Below are 16314 nucleotides of genomic sequence, written 5' to 3' on the forward strand. Positions count from 1 at the left end.
GTGTGGAGCGTTGGGCTTAGAAGGTCGCTGCCAAACGACGACAACGACACTCTCTCTCTGACGCTAAGCTACCTTTCGTCTGCTTTTGTTTTCGTTTTTTTTATTTATTTTTAAATCTCAAAATCGGCACATCCCATGCATTTTCAAGTTTTTAACCTCAACAGAAGTCTTAAACAAAATAAAGTCAGAATTTCTGTATAAACTACTAAACTAAAATGTAGTTTAGCTACAAACAAAATATAAGAGTGTGAAACTGTTGCTTCATGAACAACCACTGCCTCCATAACCAAACTCCTCATACAACAAGCTGCTTACTTCTCTGAAGAATTGGGTCCACGCTCCTTCCCAAATCCAACTACAACGGTGACGAAGCGGCGATACTGCATATGCTTGTGGGGCGGCCTCGCAGCTTTTTCTTCTTGTCCTGCTTGGCCACCTGAGGAATCTGACCCCTCACCTTTCCGGCACGTGCCAGCGATCTAGTGTTTTCCTTCTGGATTTGCTTTTTTTTTTTTTTTAAATAATATATCATTATATATATATATATATCAGCTGACGTCACGATTTCCCAACGGTTCCCCAACCCCGGTTGGCTGCAGCAGAATTGAAATATTATTTATGGTTTTCTAAAAATGCCTAGCTACTTAAAATTAAATTTTAAATATAGTTTGAGAAGATAAAATATATTTTTCTGTAGAAAAAAAAAAAGGAAAATTCACACCTCGTGGAGCTAATGATTCATGGTTCAGTTCAATCGAAGAGCGTGTAGGCGCCACAAAATACGCTTGTCTTGTTCGTTCATGTTCCCAAACGAAGAGTCCTCCCTCCAAAGCATTATATAACGTAAGCAAAAGGTTCCAAGTTATCGTCAGGCGCATGTCATCATTTCTGATCTGTGTTCGTAGAAATAGCAGATCAAGTTTTATTTAATTCATGATAACAGTAAAACGAGGAGCTTGGTTTGAAGATTCTATGGTCTCCTTTCCTACGCAACTCCAAATGCTCCATCTCTGACTTTCTTTTCCTCTTTCTTTTTCTACACTACTCCAAAGACCAGTCTTTAAATGACAAAAATCCACTTGCCTGATATATCATCTTAGTCAATTCTGCTCTTTTACCCTCTTTCTAAATTGAAATCTTGTGGCTTCCTTGTATCGATCCTCACACGCTCCTTCTTCAGGGCTTTCGCCTTTATTTCCTGAGCTTCACAGATTCTTCCTTTTTTATACGGTTCAAAAGGCACCATAAACTCAGTACCAGTTCTGCATTCTCCCTTTTCAATATTTTTCTAAGTATTGGCTTGTTTTGTTCTTCTTGGAGAACTAATGGTTTTGCCTTTTTCCATGAGATCCGTTTGCAAAAGCTTTTCATTAACGTCGACCCAGTTTGTCAGTTTTGTAGTTAAAAAGCAAAAAAGCACAGCTTGCCAATTTTTGGCATCAGTTCTCAAAACCCAACTCTAATTTTTGGCTAAACTTCCACGCCTTTTAAGCTGGTTGTAGTAGCATATCTTTGGCATAAGATTGTTCTGTTCCGATCTGATCTCACGCTTTGGATCTGACATTAGCTAGCTGTAGCGAATTTAAAGTCAAACCGGCGTACTTTTGTTTTATGGGCTGTATGATCTGAACGAAGGTTTGTCCATATCCTTCAACTGATCTTTCCGAGGTTTAGAAAACAAGAACATGGGAGATTGGGAGCAGAAGAATCTTAAAAAAGAGCTAACACAAGGGAGGGAGCTAGCGAGACAGCTCCAAAGCCATCTCAATGCACCATCTTCGTCGCAGGAGAGCCGCGAAATCTTAGTCCAAAAGATCTTGGCTTCATATGAAGCGGCACTCTCCATGCTCCGATGGAGCAGCTCAGATCAGCCACAGCCGTTAAGGGGTGCAATTCGAACGTCGGAATCCCCACCTTCTGATCTAGTTGGCAGTCCGCGGAGCGAAGATTCAGATCGGGACCTTAAGAACCCGGAGCACAGAGATATTGCCTCTAGAAAGAGGTAAGTTCAAGCTAGCTAGCTAGCTAGAAATATTTCTTCAGCTGAATTACTTAATAACGTTGCGTTCTTAATTATATGTACTTAATTTTATGGACTTTCAGAAAGGCTTTGCCAACGTGGACACAACATGTAAGAGTTAGCCCAGGGATGGGACTTGATCAAGGGCGTCTTGATGATGGCTTTAGTTGGAGGAAATATGGGCAGAAAGAAATTCTTAATGCCACATACCCAAGGTATATATATACGTCGTACGTACTACTACGACATTTTACACAAATCTATATATTTAATTTGGTTGATATATATAGTTTGATTTCAAAGTGGTTTTCTGGAGATCAACGATCAGCAACTTAATTTGCACATGATCTAGGAAAATTCTATACACTCCATGATTACTATTTTACTTTCATCCTATATTATATAAGATGTGACACATTCATCAATCTTATGAGATAAAAGTGAGACGTGAGTATGATATATATATATAGCTTTATATACTCATTCTGTTTATTATTAATTTGTGCATGGCTTTTGAACAAATATTACCATCCCGGCCAAGCTGTGAACATTAACAAGATCATAGGACTGATATGAAGCTGGATATAATATATATGTAACTACAGATCAAGCATATATATATATATATATATATAGAGAGAGAGAGAGAGAGAGAGAGAATTAAGCCCCTTTTTACTAATATAAAGTTCGAATTAACCCTTTTTTGATCGTCTTGATCTAAATGAATTTAGGCAATGGATCATATTGTACTTTTGCACATATGCTAGCTAGCTTCTCTATATTCATGCCTCGGATAATATCATTTAATTAACTGATCAGATCACTCACTCATGATCAAGCGATAGATATTCTGGAAGATCATGTATATTATTAGACGGAAGCCTTTTTGCTATTGTCCATGGCTAGCTAGCTAGGTTTGCCTATTTTGACTCAGTTACTGTTGAAAAAACATTCTGAAAATATATATATATTTTTTTTTATAAGTAATCAAAGATATATTAATAAAGATAGGCAAAGCCTAAGTATACAAGATGGTATACAAGAAATAAGACCTATCTAGGTCGAAGTAAGGGAAACTAGAAAGTCATGAAAAGTCAGGCTATTAAAATCTAAAGCAATGGCCCATAGAAATAAAGTACGGAAAAGAAACGTTCTAAGTTCCGATCTGAAGACCGCTCTTTGTTTTCGAAAGTCCGATCATTGCGCTCTTGCCATATACACCACATGATACAGATCGGGATCATATTCCACATCGCCTTGATTTGTTGAACTCCTCTCGAAAATGTCTAGTTGGCCAATAGATCTACCACCGTTGCAGGCATAACAACGGCTAACTCTATTCTGCTAAATACTTCAACCCACAAGGCTTTAGTGTTCTCGCAATGTAGCAAAATGTGATCCACTGTCTCGCCAGATCTCTTGCACATGCAACACCAGTCTAGAATGACTAAACGGCGCTTCCTCAGATTGACGGTAGTCAGAATCTTTTCCAACGCTGCTGTCCAAGTAAAGGAGATCACTTTTGGAGGCGCCTTCTTTCTTCAGATTCTCCTCCATGGGAACGGGGTGTTGGCGACTTGGGAAAGAAACTTATAAAAGGATCGAACTGAGAAAATACCCTTACCCGTAGGAGTCCACCACAGCCTATCGACTTGTTGTCCATTCGGCTTCACAAAATAAAGAACGCTGAAAAACGCCTCAAAGGTGTCCACTTCCCAGTCTTGCGCCGCTCTACTAAATGTGACGTTCCACTGAACTTGGTCCCCTGTTAGAAGTATAAGGTCCTCTATTGAAGCTTCCTTGTTGCATGCCAGTTGAAAAATAGTTGGAAATGTATCATTTAGGGCCTCATTCCCACACCATATGTCCTGCCAAAACTTAATGCGAGAACCCCTCCCCAACACCAATTTAGAAAGGCTACTAAAATCCCCCCACCCCTTCCTAATGTGTTTCTAAACTCCCACACCTCTAGCCTCGTACACCTCTTCAGTACACCATCCCCCCCTCCCACATGCTTCCATATTTATAGTTAATCACCAGCTTTCATAAGGCTTCTGTCTCGTTATTATACCTCCATAACCACTTGCCAAGCATGGCCCGATTGAAAATTCTTAGATTTTTTATACCCAAACCACCAGATAAGAGTGGTGTACACACCTTATCCCAACTGACCAAGTGAAATTTGAATTCATCCCCTAGCCCACCCCATAAGAAATCATGGTACAATTTATCAATTTGAGCAGCCACCCTGGCAGGCAACTGAAACAAAGATAGAAAGTATGTAGGTAGGTTAGAAAGGGTACTCTTGATAAGAGTCAAACAGCCACATTTCGACAAGTACAATCTTTTCCACCCTGCTAATTTCCATCCTATCTTCTCTATGACTGAATCCCATTTGAATGAGGCCCTTGCTGTAGCCCCCAATGGCAATCCTAGATAGGTAATAGGAAGAGAAGCTACCTTGCACCCAAGAATACTAGCTAGCTGCCTAGTATTACTCACGTTCCCCATTGGCACTAACTCTGACTTGTCAAAATTCACTTTCAAGCCTGACAAAGCATAGTAGCAAAGCCTTCAAAGCCCTCAACTGGTTTTGATCTGCCTTATAGAATATGAGTCTATCATCTGCAAAAAGTAAATGAGACAAAGTAATAATACCCCTGTTAGGATCACCAATCGGAAAGCCAGTCACAAACCCGTGCGTAACCTTCGCCGATGTCATCCTACTCAAAGCCTCCATAATAATAACAAAGAGAAGTGGGGACAGATGATCTCTTTGCCTTAGACCTCGAGAGTTACTGAAAAAGCCGGTAGGGCAACCATTAATCAATACTGAGTATCTGGCTGTGGAAATGCACCAACTAATCCAATTACGCCACCTAGGTCCAAAGCCACATCTCCCCAACAGATACAGGAGGAAATCCCAATTGACATGGTCATATGCCTTTTCCATATCTAACTTACAAATAATACCTGTGGAGCCAGTCTTTAATCTGCTATCCAAGCCCTCGTTCGCTATAAGGACTGAATCCAAAATTTGTCGCCCCTTAACAAATGCATTTTGTGGTTTCGAAATAATCTTGCCCAAAACCGCCCCTAGTCTGTTAGCAAGGACCTTGGAAATAATTTTATACACCCCATTCACAAGGCTAATGGGTTGAAAATCCTTAACCTCCACCGCTCTCGTCTTCTTTGGAATCAATGCGATAAAAGTAGCATTAAGGCTTTTCTCAAACTTTCCAACCAAGAATACTTCCTGAAACACATTCATAATGTCCACTTTCACCACCTCCCAGCAAGATTGGAAGAAACCCATCGAGAAACCATCAAGGCCAGGAGCTTTGTCTTTACTCATGTTTGACTACATCATTCACTTCCTCCTCTTCAAAATATTACTTTGGTTGTCTACAGTTATGCTTGTATATTTTATAGCTTATATATATTATACATAAATTGCGTTATAAAGTTGGACACATGACCCTAATTAAGGATGATAATAATTCTGAACATTCCTATTCTTTCATCATGCATATATATATATATATATATACATGACATCCTTCAATTCTTTACCTAGGCCATGCTATTGTACGTTTAGGATGATCTATTACATTGCATTTATGTGAACCTTAATGTGCCCAAATGAATACAACTTCATGAACTTGTTTAATTTACATCATGATATGCTATATTCGATCTCCATCAACATAATTAATGGATTGATATTGTTTGAACTTGCAGAGGCTATTACAGGTGCACTCATCGAAGTGTCCAAGGTTGCTTGGCAACAAAGCAAGTTCAACGTTCTGGTGAAGACCCGACGATGTTTGCAATCACTTATCGAGGAAGGCATACGTGTGCCCAAGCCTCCAACATAATACTACCTTCCCCACCATCACCTGAAAATCAAGAACCCAACCACAGCATGCTCGATCTTCAAGCTCATGACCGCCAACCACAGCAAATTCAGCAACTACATGGGTCACAAGAAATGCTCTTGAATTTCCAGGCAAGCCTCAAAGTTGAAACCGAGAACTTAGAGACCCACGACGGCCGATCATTTCCCAGCTTGCTTGACTTCCCTTCTGCATCGAATATCGAGGCTGAAACACGAAAGTACTTTCCGGACTCTGTACTGATAGATAACAACTTTGTGGGAAGCTATTCTCCATCGTTCATGTCTCCTGCAATTTCTGCGACAAATTATTTCTCGGTCTTGACCCCAAGTGGGATGAGTATGAATAGCTTTGGACTAGTCCGGCACCAGCATTTTCAAGGCTGTGATCAGTCTGAGCTTACTCATGATCAGATATCATCAGTTGCAACCTCAGCTACAAATTCTCCTACGGTTGGTTTGGATTTTCCATTTGGCACTCCTGAATTCGATGCCAACTTCACATTTGACAACCCTGGATTCTTTTCCTAGTTTAATTTATACTTCGCCTAGAGAAATTATAGAGTACTGAATATAGCATTAGATGTGATCAGGCCGTAAAGTACTTTAGACAAGTGCTGCAGTTGATGATCATCATGGTGATCCTAGCTACCTAGCTAGCTAGTTGATGTGAGAGAAACCAATTAATTATCTGATTACACGTATATACTACGTGGTATTCTTGAAGAAGACTACTGGAAAGTGGAGGCCGGTCGAGCGGTGATCTCCTCTGATGACAAGACAATTTTGCTTGGTCATGGACTTAGGTACGTAGCTGGTTGTAGTTTGAAAAGTATTTTTTTAGCTTTGAAATGAACAATAAAATTGATTTTTTCTCCAAAAAATAAAACTCGTACGTCTTACAAGATGTAACCATGTAGCATGCAGCTAGCTAGCTTGCAATTTTGGGGGCAAAAAAAGGTGCATGATGATCATGATCATGTGATCAGGATAAGTTGGAAAGATTGTAATACTATTGTATGTGTGTATATATATATTATCATTTAAATGATGATGTGAATGATATGCTCTACAAATCACTTATCTTAAAAATCATAGGTCCGGATCAGCACAGGAATTAGACGATCGAACTACCAAATTCAACTTGAATTATTCAAAGCACATGCATGACCATTCAAAAAGATAGTTTTGGGCCGGAAGTTTCTATCAATCTTCAAGAAAAGAAAAAGTTCTACCCGTTGACCCAAAAAAAATGGAGTTTACCGATAAAATAGTGGACCCTCTCAACAATGAGGCTTTGGGTAGGCTCATGAACCCTTAGACCAAGACACTATAGCCTGCTACCCTGTCCAATAAAAAAAAAAAAAGAGTTTTATTTGTCATCTTCACATATCATATATTATATTTATTTTTATTTTATTTTATTTTTTAATTTTTTTTAATTTTATTATTTTTAAACTAATTGAATTCTTTTACTTATTATCTATACAGTACACATTTAATAAAAAAAAATTGTGATATGTAGAAATGATGAATAAAAAAAAAAAAACCCACCAACCCGTACTTGTTTTCAATTGTTCGTTTTGTTTTAGCAGGAAAAGTTTATTTGTAAAATTACCCATAATATATAGAATAAATGTTTTACTTGAATTAAAAGATGAATGTATTATTCGATATCTGAATCGATATTAAAAATAGTTCGTTGTGGGTCGGCCCAGTTAATATCTTTGAAAGCTAGCTAGCTACTGCACATGCAATCTCTGTGAAAGATAATTAGCTGTTACCGAGAAATTAACAAATAAAAGCTCGGGAAAAATTAAAGCATTGTAATAATTAAAAACCAGAAATGATATTTACAGTTTCTTTTTAAAAAAATAAATAAATATGAAATTCATATAAAAAAAATTATTTTTTTAATAGTAGATCCCTCTTTTTCAAAAGAAGTACTTGAGGACTGAATGCTCCGTGACTATATTGGAACAATGCTTCAATGTTGGTGTCTCATTCACTCAAGAGAAATGATAGTTGCGATCGTGAATGCACAAGTGCGCGCCATGCAATCACTTTAAAAAAAAATAAATAAAATACTGGACTCACATGAAAAAAGAAAACTATTTTTTTAATAGTAGATCTCATTCTTTTTCAAAATAACTACACGATACTTACGCATTCTACGACTATATGTAGCATTACCCTTCACTCAAACATGCTAACTTTACACGGGTTCACATCAACATAGATCAATATATAAGAGGAATTAGGATTCTTTTGGACATTTGGAGTATTTTAAAATTTAGTAAATATTAATAAAATGATTTGAGTTGAGATGTTTTATATATTGGATTTTAGGAAATATTGAGAGATAAAATTTGAATAAAAATATTATAAAATTAAAAAACTATTTGAATATAATTTTTTAATATAATTTTTATTTTGAAGTTTTGTATTGATTCTTGTGTTTTGTTTTGTCACTTATAAAAATTGTATTAGTTTTTGTGTTTGGATAATGATTAAATGAAAAAGATAAAAATTTAAAATTTAAAATTATTTTATATTTGAATGAGGTTGAGAAATAAAATCATTAAAAATTATAATAATTTCGTATCTATCTATATGTCCAAACATCCCTTAGTCTGTCAAGTCTTTTAATTTGGCCCACTTCTGCATGAACGTTTGGGCAGTGCTTCGCTAGATTTCTACTTTCTAGGTGTTATATATATATATATATATATATATACGGATGCTAATGCATGGCATAGCTAGCCTGTATATGTACGGATACTACATAAAGTTATTAAATTTTTTCAATTTCTAAACTAACAAAAGTACACCAAGTTATTGTTGGCTGCAGGCTGGCCAAGTCCTCTCAATGTTTGTGTGTGTATATATATATTATTTGATGAATGGTTCGTACCGGAGGATAAAGAAAAAGGAATCTGATAAAGAAATATATATCATGTAGAAATAAATCTGTACATGATTTGATCGATCGATCTTCCAATGTATTTTTCTGTTAATGTAATGAACTGTACAAGGGGTCAGGGGTCAGTCTATTTATATATGAGCAATAATAGGGTAACAACTCATCTATAATTTATCTACTACTACTTCCTCATAAAATATAATTTTTTCAAATTTTAGATACATAAATTAATCCAAATCAAAATCAAAATCAAATTTCCAAAAAAATATTATTTTATTCAATAGTAGTTTAGGAATAGTAAATTAGTAATCATGGTAGTTTATCATTTCTCTTTAGTTAATTAATAAGTACGGCCTGTAAAATAAAAAAAATATATGTTCCTCTTACAACTTTAAAGAATGAGCAATGATATGCATCAGTCGCACTCTCCGCACACTCAACGTGATTTTTTTTTCTTCTCCAACACGGTGTGCTACGGCTACAGTGGTTTATGTAAATAATTTTTCTTAAAGAATATATTATAATATTATGGTATCTATATTCTGAGAATATATACGGATTAGGTAATAATTAATATGCATGCTAACCTAAATCTACAAGGATATTTAAGTAAGGTTAATTTCATAAAATTATGTGGAACTTAATTTTCTAAAATATTGCTTCTGCAATATTCAGTACTTCAGAAATATAGATTCATCGTGCATGCAGGTAATTAATACCATATTGGCCGGACTTTTGAATACGTTGGAGGTATTAGAATAGACCACCGGCCAGATCATAAGGAAAGGTGGGGGCGTAGCTAGTGATCGAAACTAGGGATAGAAAAATATTGATATACACAAACATAAATGAATATGCATGTCATAAGATTCCAAGAAAAGTTTAGATAGCCTGCCCTCCCCCGGCCCAGTACTCTGAATTTTATTAGGTGGGGAGACAATAATGAAGGAATTAATGCCAATCCCTAGCTAGCTTGGACATACATGAAGACACAATGCAATTTTCAAATAGGGTTTCTACTATTAGGTTAGAGAGGCAATACGAATATTGCATTCATGTATAGCTAGGGTACTTAGTAGCTCAATTATTTAAAGCACTCGATTATATATATATATATATAACGTCTCGATGTACTTTAGAGTATGCCGGTAACATTGGTCTGTTTGGAAATATAACTATTTTCAGATATTTTTATATTATTTTATTATTATTCATAAATTATTCACTACTATTTACAAAATATTCATTACAATTTTATTATTATTCTCGCTACTATTTATAGATCATTTGAGATACTTTAATTTAATATCTAAACATAGTCAACTTTTAAAGAGCTTTGCAAATTCCATGATCTATTGATCATTTATATATCTATCAACTAGATTGGCTTTTTCATGACATTAAATTGCAGGCAGTATATATATATCGAGGTGAATGAATAATCAATGGTCCAACATTGCCCCATTTCCCTATCCTAGTCAAATCTTACTATATTCCCTTTATGGTCTAGTCATTACAAAGAAGCTAAGAATCGTACGTCAACGTCTAAAAACCAAAAGAAAAGAAATTTCGAAATATTCAATGCGGAAGCGAGATTGGGTTTCGAATCAGATATGTCTCCCTTGCATTAAGATACCAAGCTATATATATATGATGCGAAGGGTGAAGAGGAAGAGGTCGGTCTCAAGGAGGTTTAATTAAACTTGACATTGATGGTACTAGCTAGCTGCTAGCTAGCTAGTTATGGAAACTGGATTGGTGTGGACAACCATACGTTAATGATGGTGGGGTCTTTGGGGATGACGAATTAAGAAAGGTTTGTAGTGGCGTTTTCTGCTTACTATGGAGGGGGTTCAAATTAATATGTTGATTCATGTAACATCAGCTGCGCGCGTTAGACGGGCTAACTTCGTATATATGAGATGTTAAATTTATATAGGAGATCAGGTAGAGTTAAGTACTGGAGTTCGACTCCCTTGTTGCATGCGATGAATTGATTGAAAGATCAGAGTGGTAATTGCACTTCAGTTGCTGATGATCTATCCATGTGAGAAATGATTTTATGAGAAGCTAATCAAGCTGCTTGAGTTTTTGGTTAACAAATTAGGTACGTCCAAGAGGCCGGTTTACCCAGGAATATTCTAGTTTTTAGAATCTCCCAAAATCAGTGAGAGGCGCTCTTTGAAAATGGGTAGACAAGAGATCTCATGCATCAATACATTGTAGATGATTATGATATGGACTTGGACACAGTTTTACAAATTTTAAAGTTCGATCCATTCGTAAAAAGTAATTCATGCTTATTGCAAAATCCAAGTTTGATTTTCTTCTATAATTATAATCCGAGTTATTTTATTATCGAGTCGGTGTGTAGAGCTCACCATCCCGTCACTTTAATTGTAAGATTTGATTTGTAGGATTTAAATTTTAAAATTTATCTTCTAAATTAAATTATGTCATGTTGCAAGCACTTTACTAGGTGTGCTAATATATACATCAGCTTGAGAATTTAATTTTTCTTATAACCTAGATAAATGGTCTGTTTTGGTTAGTTTTGAATGTAAGTAGTTTTTTGTTGATAACACATCTTTACTTGCTTTGGAGTTTTTTAAACTCTCGATGGAGCTATCAAAGTGTCAAAATTTATAACCACGCGGTATTCTTTCGGTCATGTACTTCAAATCAAACAATGAATGATCGGTTTGATTCGTTTAATATATATATATATATATATTTATATATATACAGTTCTAAAGTCTTCCATTTTCCTTTTCATCATTTTCTTTTTTGGCTTTCTTCAACAGTGAGATCATCTCAATTAGCTTGATATTTATGCAGAAATATTGCACCTTAATGTAGCTAATTCCATGGTACGTAAAAGCTGTGTGCAAAAACACGATGATGATCTATATTACATGCATGAAAGTGCCCCCACATAAGAAGTTAGGTAAAGACAATTAATTCATCATTCATCAAGTATATATAATAACTTGATAATGAAAATTGAAATTCATCATAGACGACCATGCAACTTCAAATTTGAAAAAGCTCAGCTACAGAGAGAGTTACACATGATGATGACTACCTAACACATGATGAGGCCATGGCTGATTACAGTTACATTTATAGTTAAAAAGGAATGTCGGAAAATGCCAATCCCTACATTCTCTTTTATTAGTGCATGCACTTCAGTTCACAAAGAAAGAAAGAGGTCTTGTTAGATAGGCCAGTTGAGACTGCTCATGGTGAAACAATTTATAATCTTGATCAGTGAACTTAGCAGAATGTTTGCTGAATTTGGTGTGCGAGTTCCTCTGCGCTAAGTTGGCATTCAATTCCAATCTATCAACAAACACACATCCAATATTCATTAGGTTCAATAAATTTAATTAAATCAAAGCATGAATGTCACATAACAATTCTTCAATAAATTCCAACCAAATTAATGAGGGCATGTCGCTGCGCGCTAGGTACCATAGTTTTCAGCGCATGCAATGCATCGTGGTTCCCAAAGACATGCATTAAACTTGACAGTCAGTAGTACTAGGACAGCACAACAACGTCAGTTTCCACAGATTGGTATCAAGTTACTGTACCATATATATATATATGTGTACATATATATATATATGTATGTGTATATATAGCGTTCTTAATATTCTTAATATTAAGGTGAGCAGAATATATATGTTCGTAAATCATTTTTAGGCCCGGTTTGTATTCACAATCCATCTCAATTTATCTCAACTCATCTCACTACTATTCACTACTATTTAACAACTTTAACTCATAAATCTCACTATTATTCACAACTCATCTCACTACTATTCACAACTCATCTCAACTCATTTTAACTCATCTTCGAATCCAAACGATACCTTAGTATAACAAAGTATATATTTAATTACCTTTTGTTTTCAGGATTATGTACGTACAAATAAGATAAACGTTTATCTATTCGTGATTAACGTTCACGAATAGAGTAGTGACTACCCAATTAATTAAAGATTTAATCTTAGATTGTTTAGAAGCATGTGGAGAATGAGCTAGGAGAGATGAGTTACATAGGTTCTGATCAAGATATACTGTGAAACATAAATGAGAGAGAGAGAGAGAGAGAGAGAGAGCGAGAGGTCAAAAAGCACTACAGACAAAAGGGTAGCATGAGGAGCACTTTCCACAAATCCCAACTGTTTGTAGAGCTCCACGCTATATTAATTTGTGTATTTTTCCATAATAATAGTGAGAATTTGGTTATATCTGTATTCTTTTGAATGCAAGTTAATTTTATAATGCCAACATAAATATTCTGAACTAAAATCTGGAAAGAAGAAAGAGCGCGAGGTTCAAGATAAATAGAGTTTTACCTTAATGGTGAAGGAGTTACGCATGGTTTCGTCAACAGTGCTGATGCTTACGTGGAGAATTTCGAGGGAGAGGTCTTCAAGTGCAGAAATTATTTTCATGGCTTGCCCTGGGATCCGAGGGGATACTGTCTTCAAAAGAAGATTTGGACCTGAAAACTTCACCTCCACGTCTGCAATCGGAGACTTCACATTTGCAACGAGTTCATTGATCACATTATCAGTGATTGAAGTAGTAGATGAAGATGTTGGAGATGGTTCAATTGAGCTAGCCATGGTTGGAGAGAGGTAACCTTGCTGCAACTTTGACCTGTAGGGGCTACTTGGCTGTGGGGTTCTTGGGCTGATGGGTAAGTTTAGTCTAGGGCTTAGAGGTGGCTTTCTAGGGCTAAGCGGTGAGGGTCTTGGACTTGAAACTAGCCTAGGGCTGAGGACTTCACTGTAAACTTTTCGTTGCTTCTTGGCCTCAAGCGATTGAAGAACTTGCTGCAACTCCTTGATGTAATCGACCACTCCTCCAATTATGGATGCTTGATCTCCCTGTACGTAACATAAAGGCAGAAATGAACTTACTCCTGAATGATGCTGGAGAGAGATATAATATATATATATATATAGGATTTTTTAACTTCTAATATTTGGTCCTAACATTGTCATTTAATTTGGAAAGATCTTTTGCTGAGTGCTGAGGAATAGTCCACTCGAAACCACATCCTACTGCATGTCTACTATATATTACATTGAAGTGATCTTTCTTTCTCTGCAAGCTGCAACCATAGTGTCATGACCTCTAGACTCTAGAGCTACATAATTCAAAAGCTTAATGAATTCTAGATCAAGTTTAGAGCTCGCCAATTAAGTAGCCAGGACTAGTGTGCAAAAGCCAAATGCATACGTACAGTTTCTTGGTAATTAAGACTGAGGTTACTGAAGCATCCGAAACCAGATTATAACCAAAACACAGTGAATTATTTGAGAAGCGTAGTCTGAAGTACTACGAGGCATGCATATATATAGCTTACTCTTTTGACATAGAAGCAAGGCATAAGTGCCCTCAACACAGACAAATGCTCATTCATTTGCTTCCTCCGGTTGCGCTCCACAGTAATATGGGAAGTACTCCTTATTTGCCCTTCCGGGTTAGCTTCCTCCGAAGAAGTCATCCCTGCAAGTTTCAGTCTCTTGCTCTTCGGTGATGGTTCAAGCACGCTCTCCGACTCCTGGAAGGCACTGGAGGAAGTAGACTTCTGAGAGACCAGTCTTCCAGTCTCTTCGCCTTCTTTCGAGGCGTTAACCACAACTTCATGATCATTCGGAGGGAACTCCGCCACACTTTCTAAGCTCTCAAAGATGCTGAAAAGATCATCTTCAGCCAGATTGGTATCTCCTAATTCATGTTCTTGAAAAAAATCAGACAGAATATCGCCCATTTTCAGCTCTCCTTTCTATTTTTATTTTATTTTTGTTTTTCCTTCCCGAAAACCGCTAAATATTAAAAAGTGTACTCCGGGAAGGGCCTGGTGGGGATAGAGGAGGGGAGGAGACTTTAAAGGAAAAGGACCAGATGGAGAAGTGCAGATTTAAGATTGTCAAGATCAAGAGAAAAAAAAGAATGCTAAGAGGTGTAAATGGGAGAGCTCAGGCTGGGGTGAAAGAGACTAAACATCGCCATCATCAACTCTTTGATAGCTGGACCCGGTGTATGAAATTTGCTTCGTCCTTTACGGCCGTTAGATGCTGGGGGAATCTCACGGGAAATCAGGGAGGCAGTGGAGCTCACAGAATCCCGAGAAAATGGAAATTTAAAAACCAAAAACAGAAACAGGTTAGAGCAGAGAACCGTTGCAGAGAGAGAGGGAAAGAAGAAAGAGGGTTATATAGAGTCATGCGAAGTGTCGTTCATGAACAAATTAAGGTGGTGATTGGATTAATGGAATTTTTTTTACGAATTTCGATATTTTCTAGGGTGCGTCAATAACACGTCAGCTCCAGTTCCTTCTGCTATTAGGTAAGATATAAATGTAAAAGCTACGTTTCTGATTTGGTCTATTAACTGAGGAGATGTGCATTGAATGATGATATCTTCTCCTGAATGCATTTGCCTATTAGAATGGTCTGCTAATTAAAAACTATATATGAGATCAAATTTGTGCTTTATATATTCACGAAAACTATTTATTTATTTACATATAATTTTATGCATGTACTCTGGGTGAATGCAGGGCAAAATGACAAGATCATGTTATGTGATATATATGGACGTGATGATATTTAATGGATTGAATTATGATATATAATCTTTCTCGTGTTCTTTGTAATTTGCTTTTGGCCGGACTATTATCAGGACATTGTAGGACGTTCGAGCTGCTAATGTACGTACGTTGGGATATTTCACATGATTAGCTAGGCATGCCGCCGTATGCATGCTCTTGATAAATCATGCATCGTGGTACCTAATTCATGACATTGTATGGGTACATTAATCTAGAAAGCGTAATCATGATCATCATGTGATGATCAGTCTAATCAGGGCAACATGAAAAGGATCATGTAAAGTAGATCGATTGAACTGTTCAACGTACGTGCTTCTTCCCTTATATATGGTGCTTGATTTAATTGGGTAGTGAGTGTGTGTGTGTGTGTATCTATATATATATATATATATGTAAGTTTAGAATTATGATCAATTGAAGCTGGGTTTCTGATTTTGCATACCATATATCATGGTCCGCTAGTTAGGATACGCCAGGGTCGTGGATTTGAATGCTCTTAGTGTCAGTTTTCAGACGACTACATGTCGGTACGTACAGACTTAGAACTAATGCAACTGGCAAGTCGTCGACCCATATTTGTAGAAGAAAAGAAACGCGTACATGATGATTGAATCACAACCGTCAGTGCCGTTGAAGCACATTGATCAATCATAAAAAGGCCGGTTTTTCGATCCCTGAAATGGTGGAACGTTTTATTGAACTTTCCTAAAATTATTTATAAACCCCATGCAAGAACTTCTTCCTCCCCCATATATATATAAGCATTCAATAACGTGAGAAAGCACGACTCGAAACTTGGCTCGATTCGAGTCCCATATTTTTGGCTAAGGAATGGATCA

General features: G+C 36.6%; 2 protein-coding genes across 2 annotated transcripts; one reads left to right on the forward strand and one right to left on the reverse strand.

The window, feature by feature from the left end:
* The first annotated feature begins 1662 nt into the window (after nt 1-1662).
* Nucleotides 1663-6946, forward strand: LOC121254018 (probable WRKY transcription factor 53). Its single transcript, XM_041153981.1, has 3 exons — nt 1663-2002; nt 2104-2235; nt 5762-6946. Exons 1-3 carry the CDS (start codon nt 1686-1688, stop codon nt 6444-6446), a joined length of 1134 nt encoding a protein of 377 aa, XP_041009915.1. The 5' UTR covers nt 1663-1685; the 3' UTR covers nt 6447-6946.
* A 4901-nt stretch (nt 6947-11847) lies between these two features.
* Nucleotides 11848-15048, reverse strand: LOC121254072 (transcription factor SPEECHLESS-like). The gene is made up of 3 exons (XM_041154035.1): nt 14225-15048; nt 13206-13742; nt 11848-12180 (listed from the first exon to the last, which is right to left on the reverse strand). Exons 1-3 carry the CDS (start codon nt 14630-14632, stop codon nt 12115-12117), a joined length of 1011 nt encoding a protein of 336 aa, XP_041009969.1. The 5' UTR covers nt 14633-15048; the 3' UTR covers nt 11848-12114.
* Between the last annotated feature and the right edge of the window lie 1266 nt (nt 15049-16314).

Source organism: Juglans microcarpa x Juglans regia, chromosome 3D (genome assembly GCF_004785595.1).
Source record: "Juglans microcarpa x Juglans regia isolate MS1-56 chromosome 3D, Jm3101_v1.0, whole genome shotgun sequence".
In the NCBI taxonomy this organism is placed as follows: Eukaryota; Viridiplantae; Streptophyta; class Magnoliopsida; order Fagales; family Juglandaceae; genus Juglans; species Juglans microcarpa x Juglans regia.

Bases quoted from the DNA above. Each gene is read 5' to 3' on its own strand.
- LOC121254018 (XM_041153981.1), top strand. From the start codon at position 1,686: ATGGGAGATTGGGAGCAGAAGAATCTTAAAAAAGAGCTAACACAAGGG. The intron at 2,003-2,103 runs GTAAGTTCAAGC...ATGGACTTTCAG, and splicing joins GATATTGCCTCTAGAAAGAG to AAAGGCTTTGCCAACGTGGA. The intron at 2,236-5,761 runs GTATATATATAC...TTGAACTTGCAG, and splicing joins CTTAATGCCACATACCCAAG to AGGCTATTACAGGTGCACTC.
- LOC121254072 (XM_041154035.1), bottom strand. From the start codon at position 14,632: ATGGGCGATATTCTGTCTGATTTTTTTCAAGAACATGAATTAGGAGAT. The intron at 13,743-14,224 runs GTAAGCTATATA...TGTTACGTACAG, and splicing joins CTTGCTTCTATGTCAAAAGA to GGAGATCAAGCATCCATAAT. The intron at 12,181-13,205 runs GTAAAACTCTAT...GTTTGTTGATAG, and splicing joins GTAACTCCTTCACCATTAAG to ATTGGAATTGAATGCCAACT.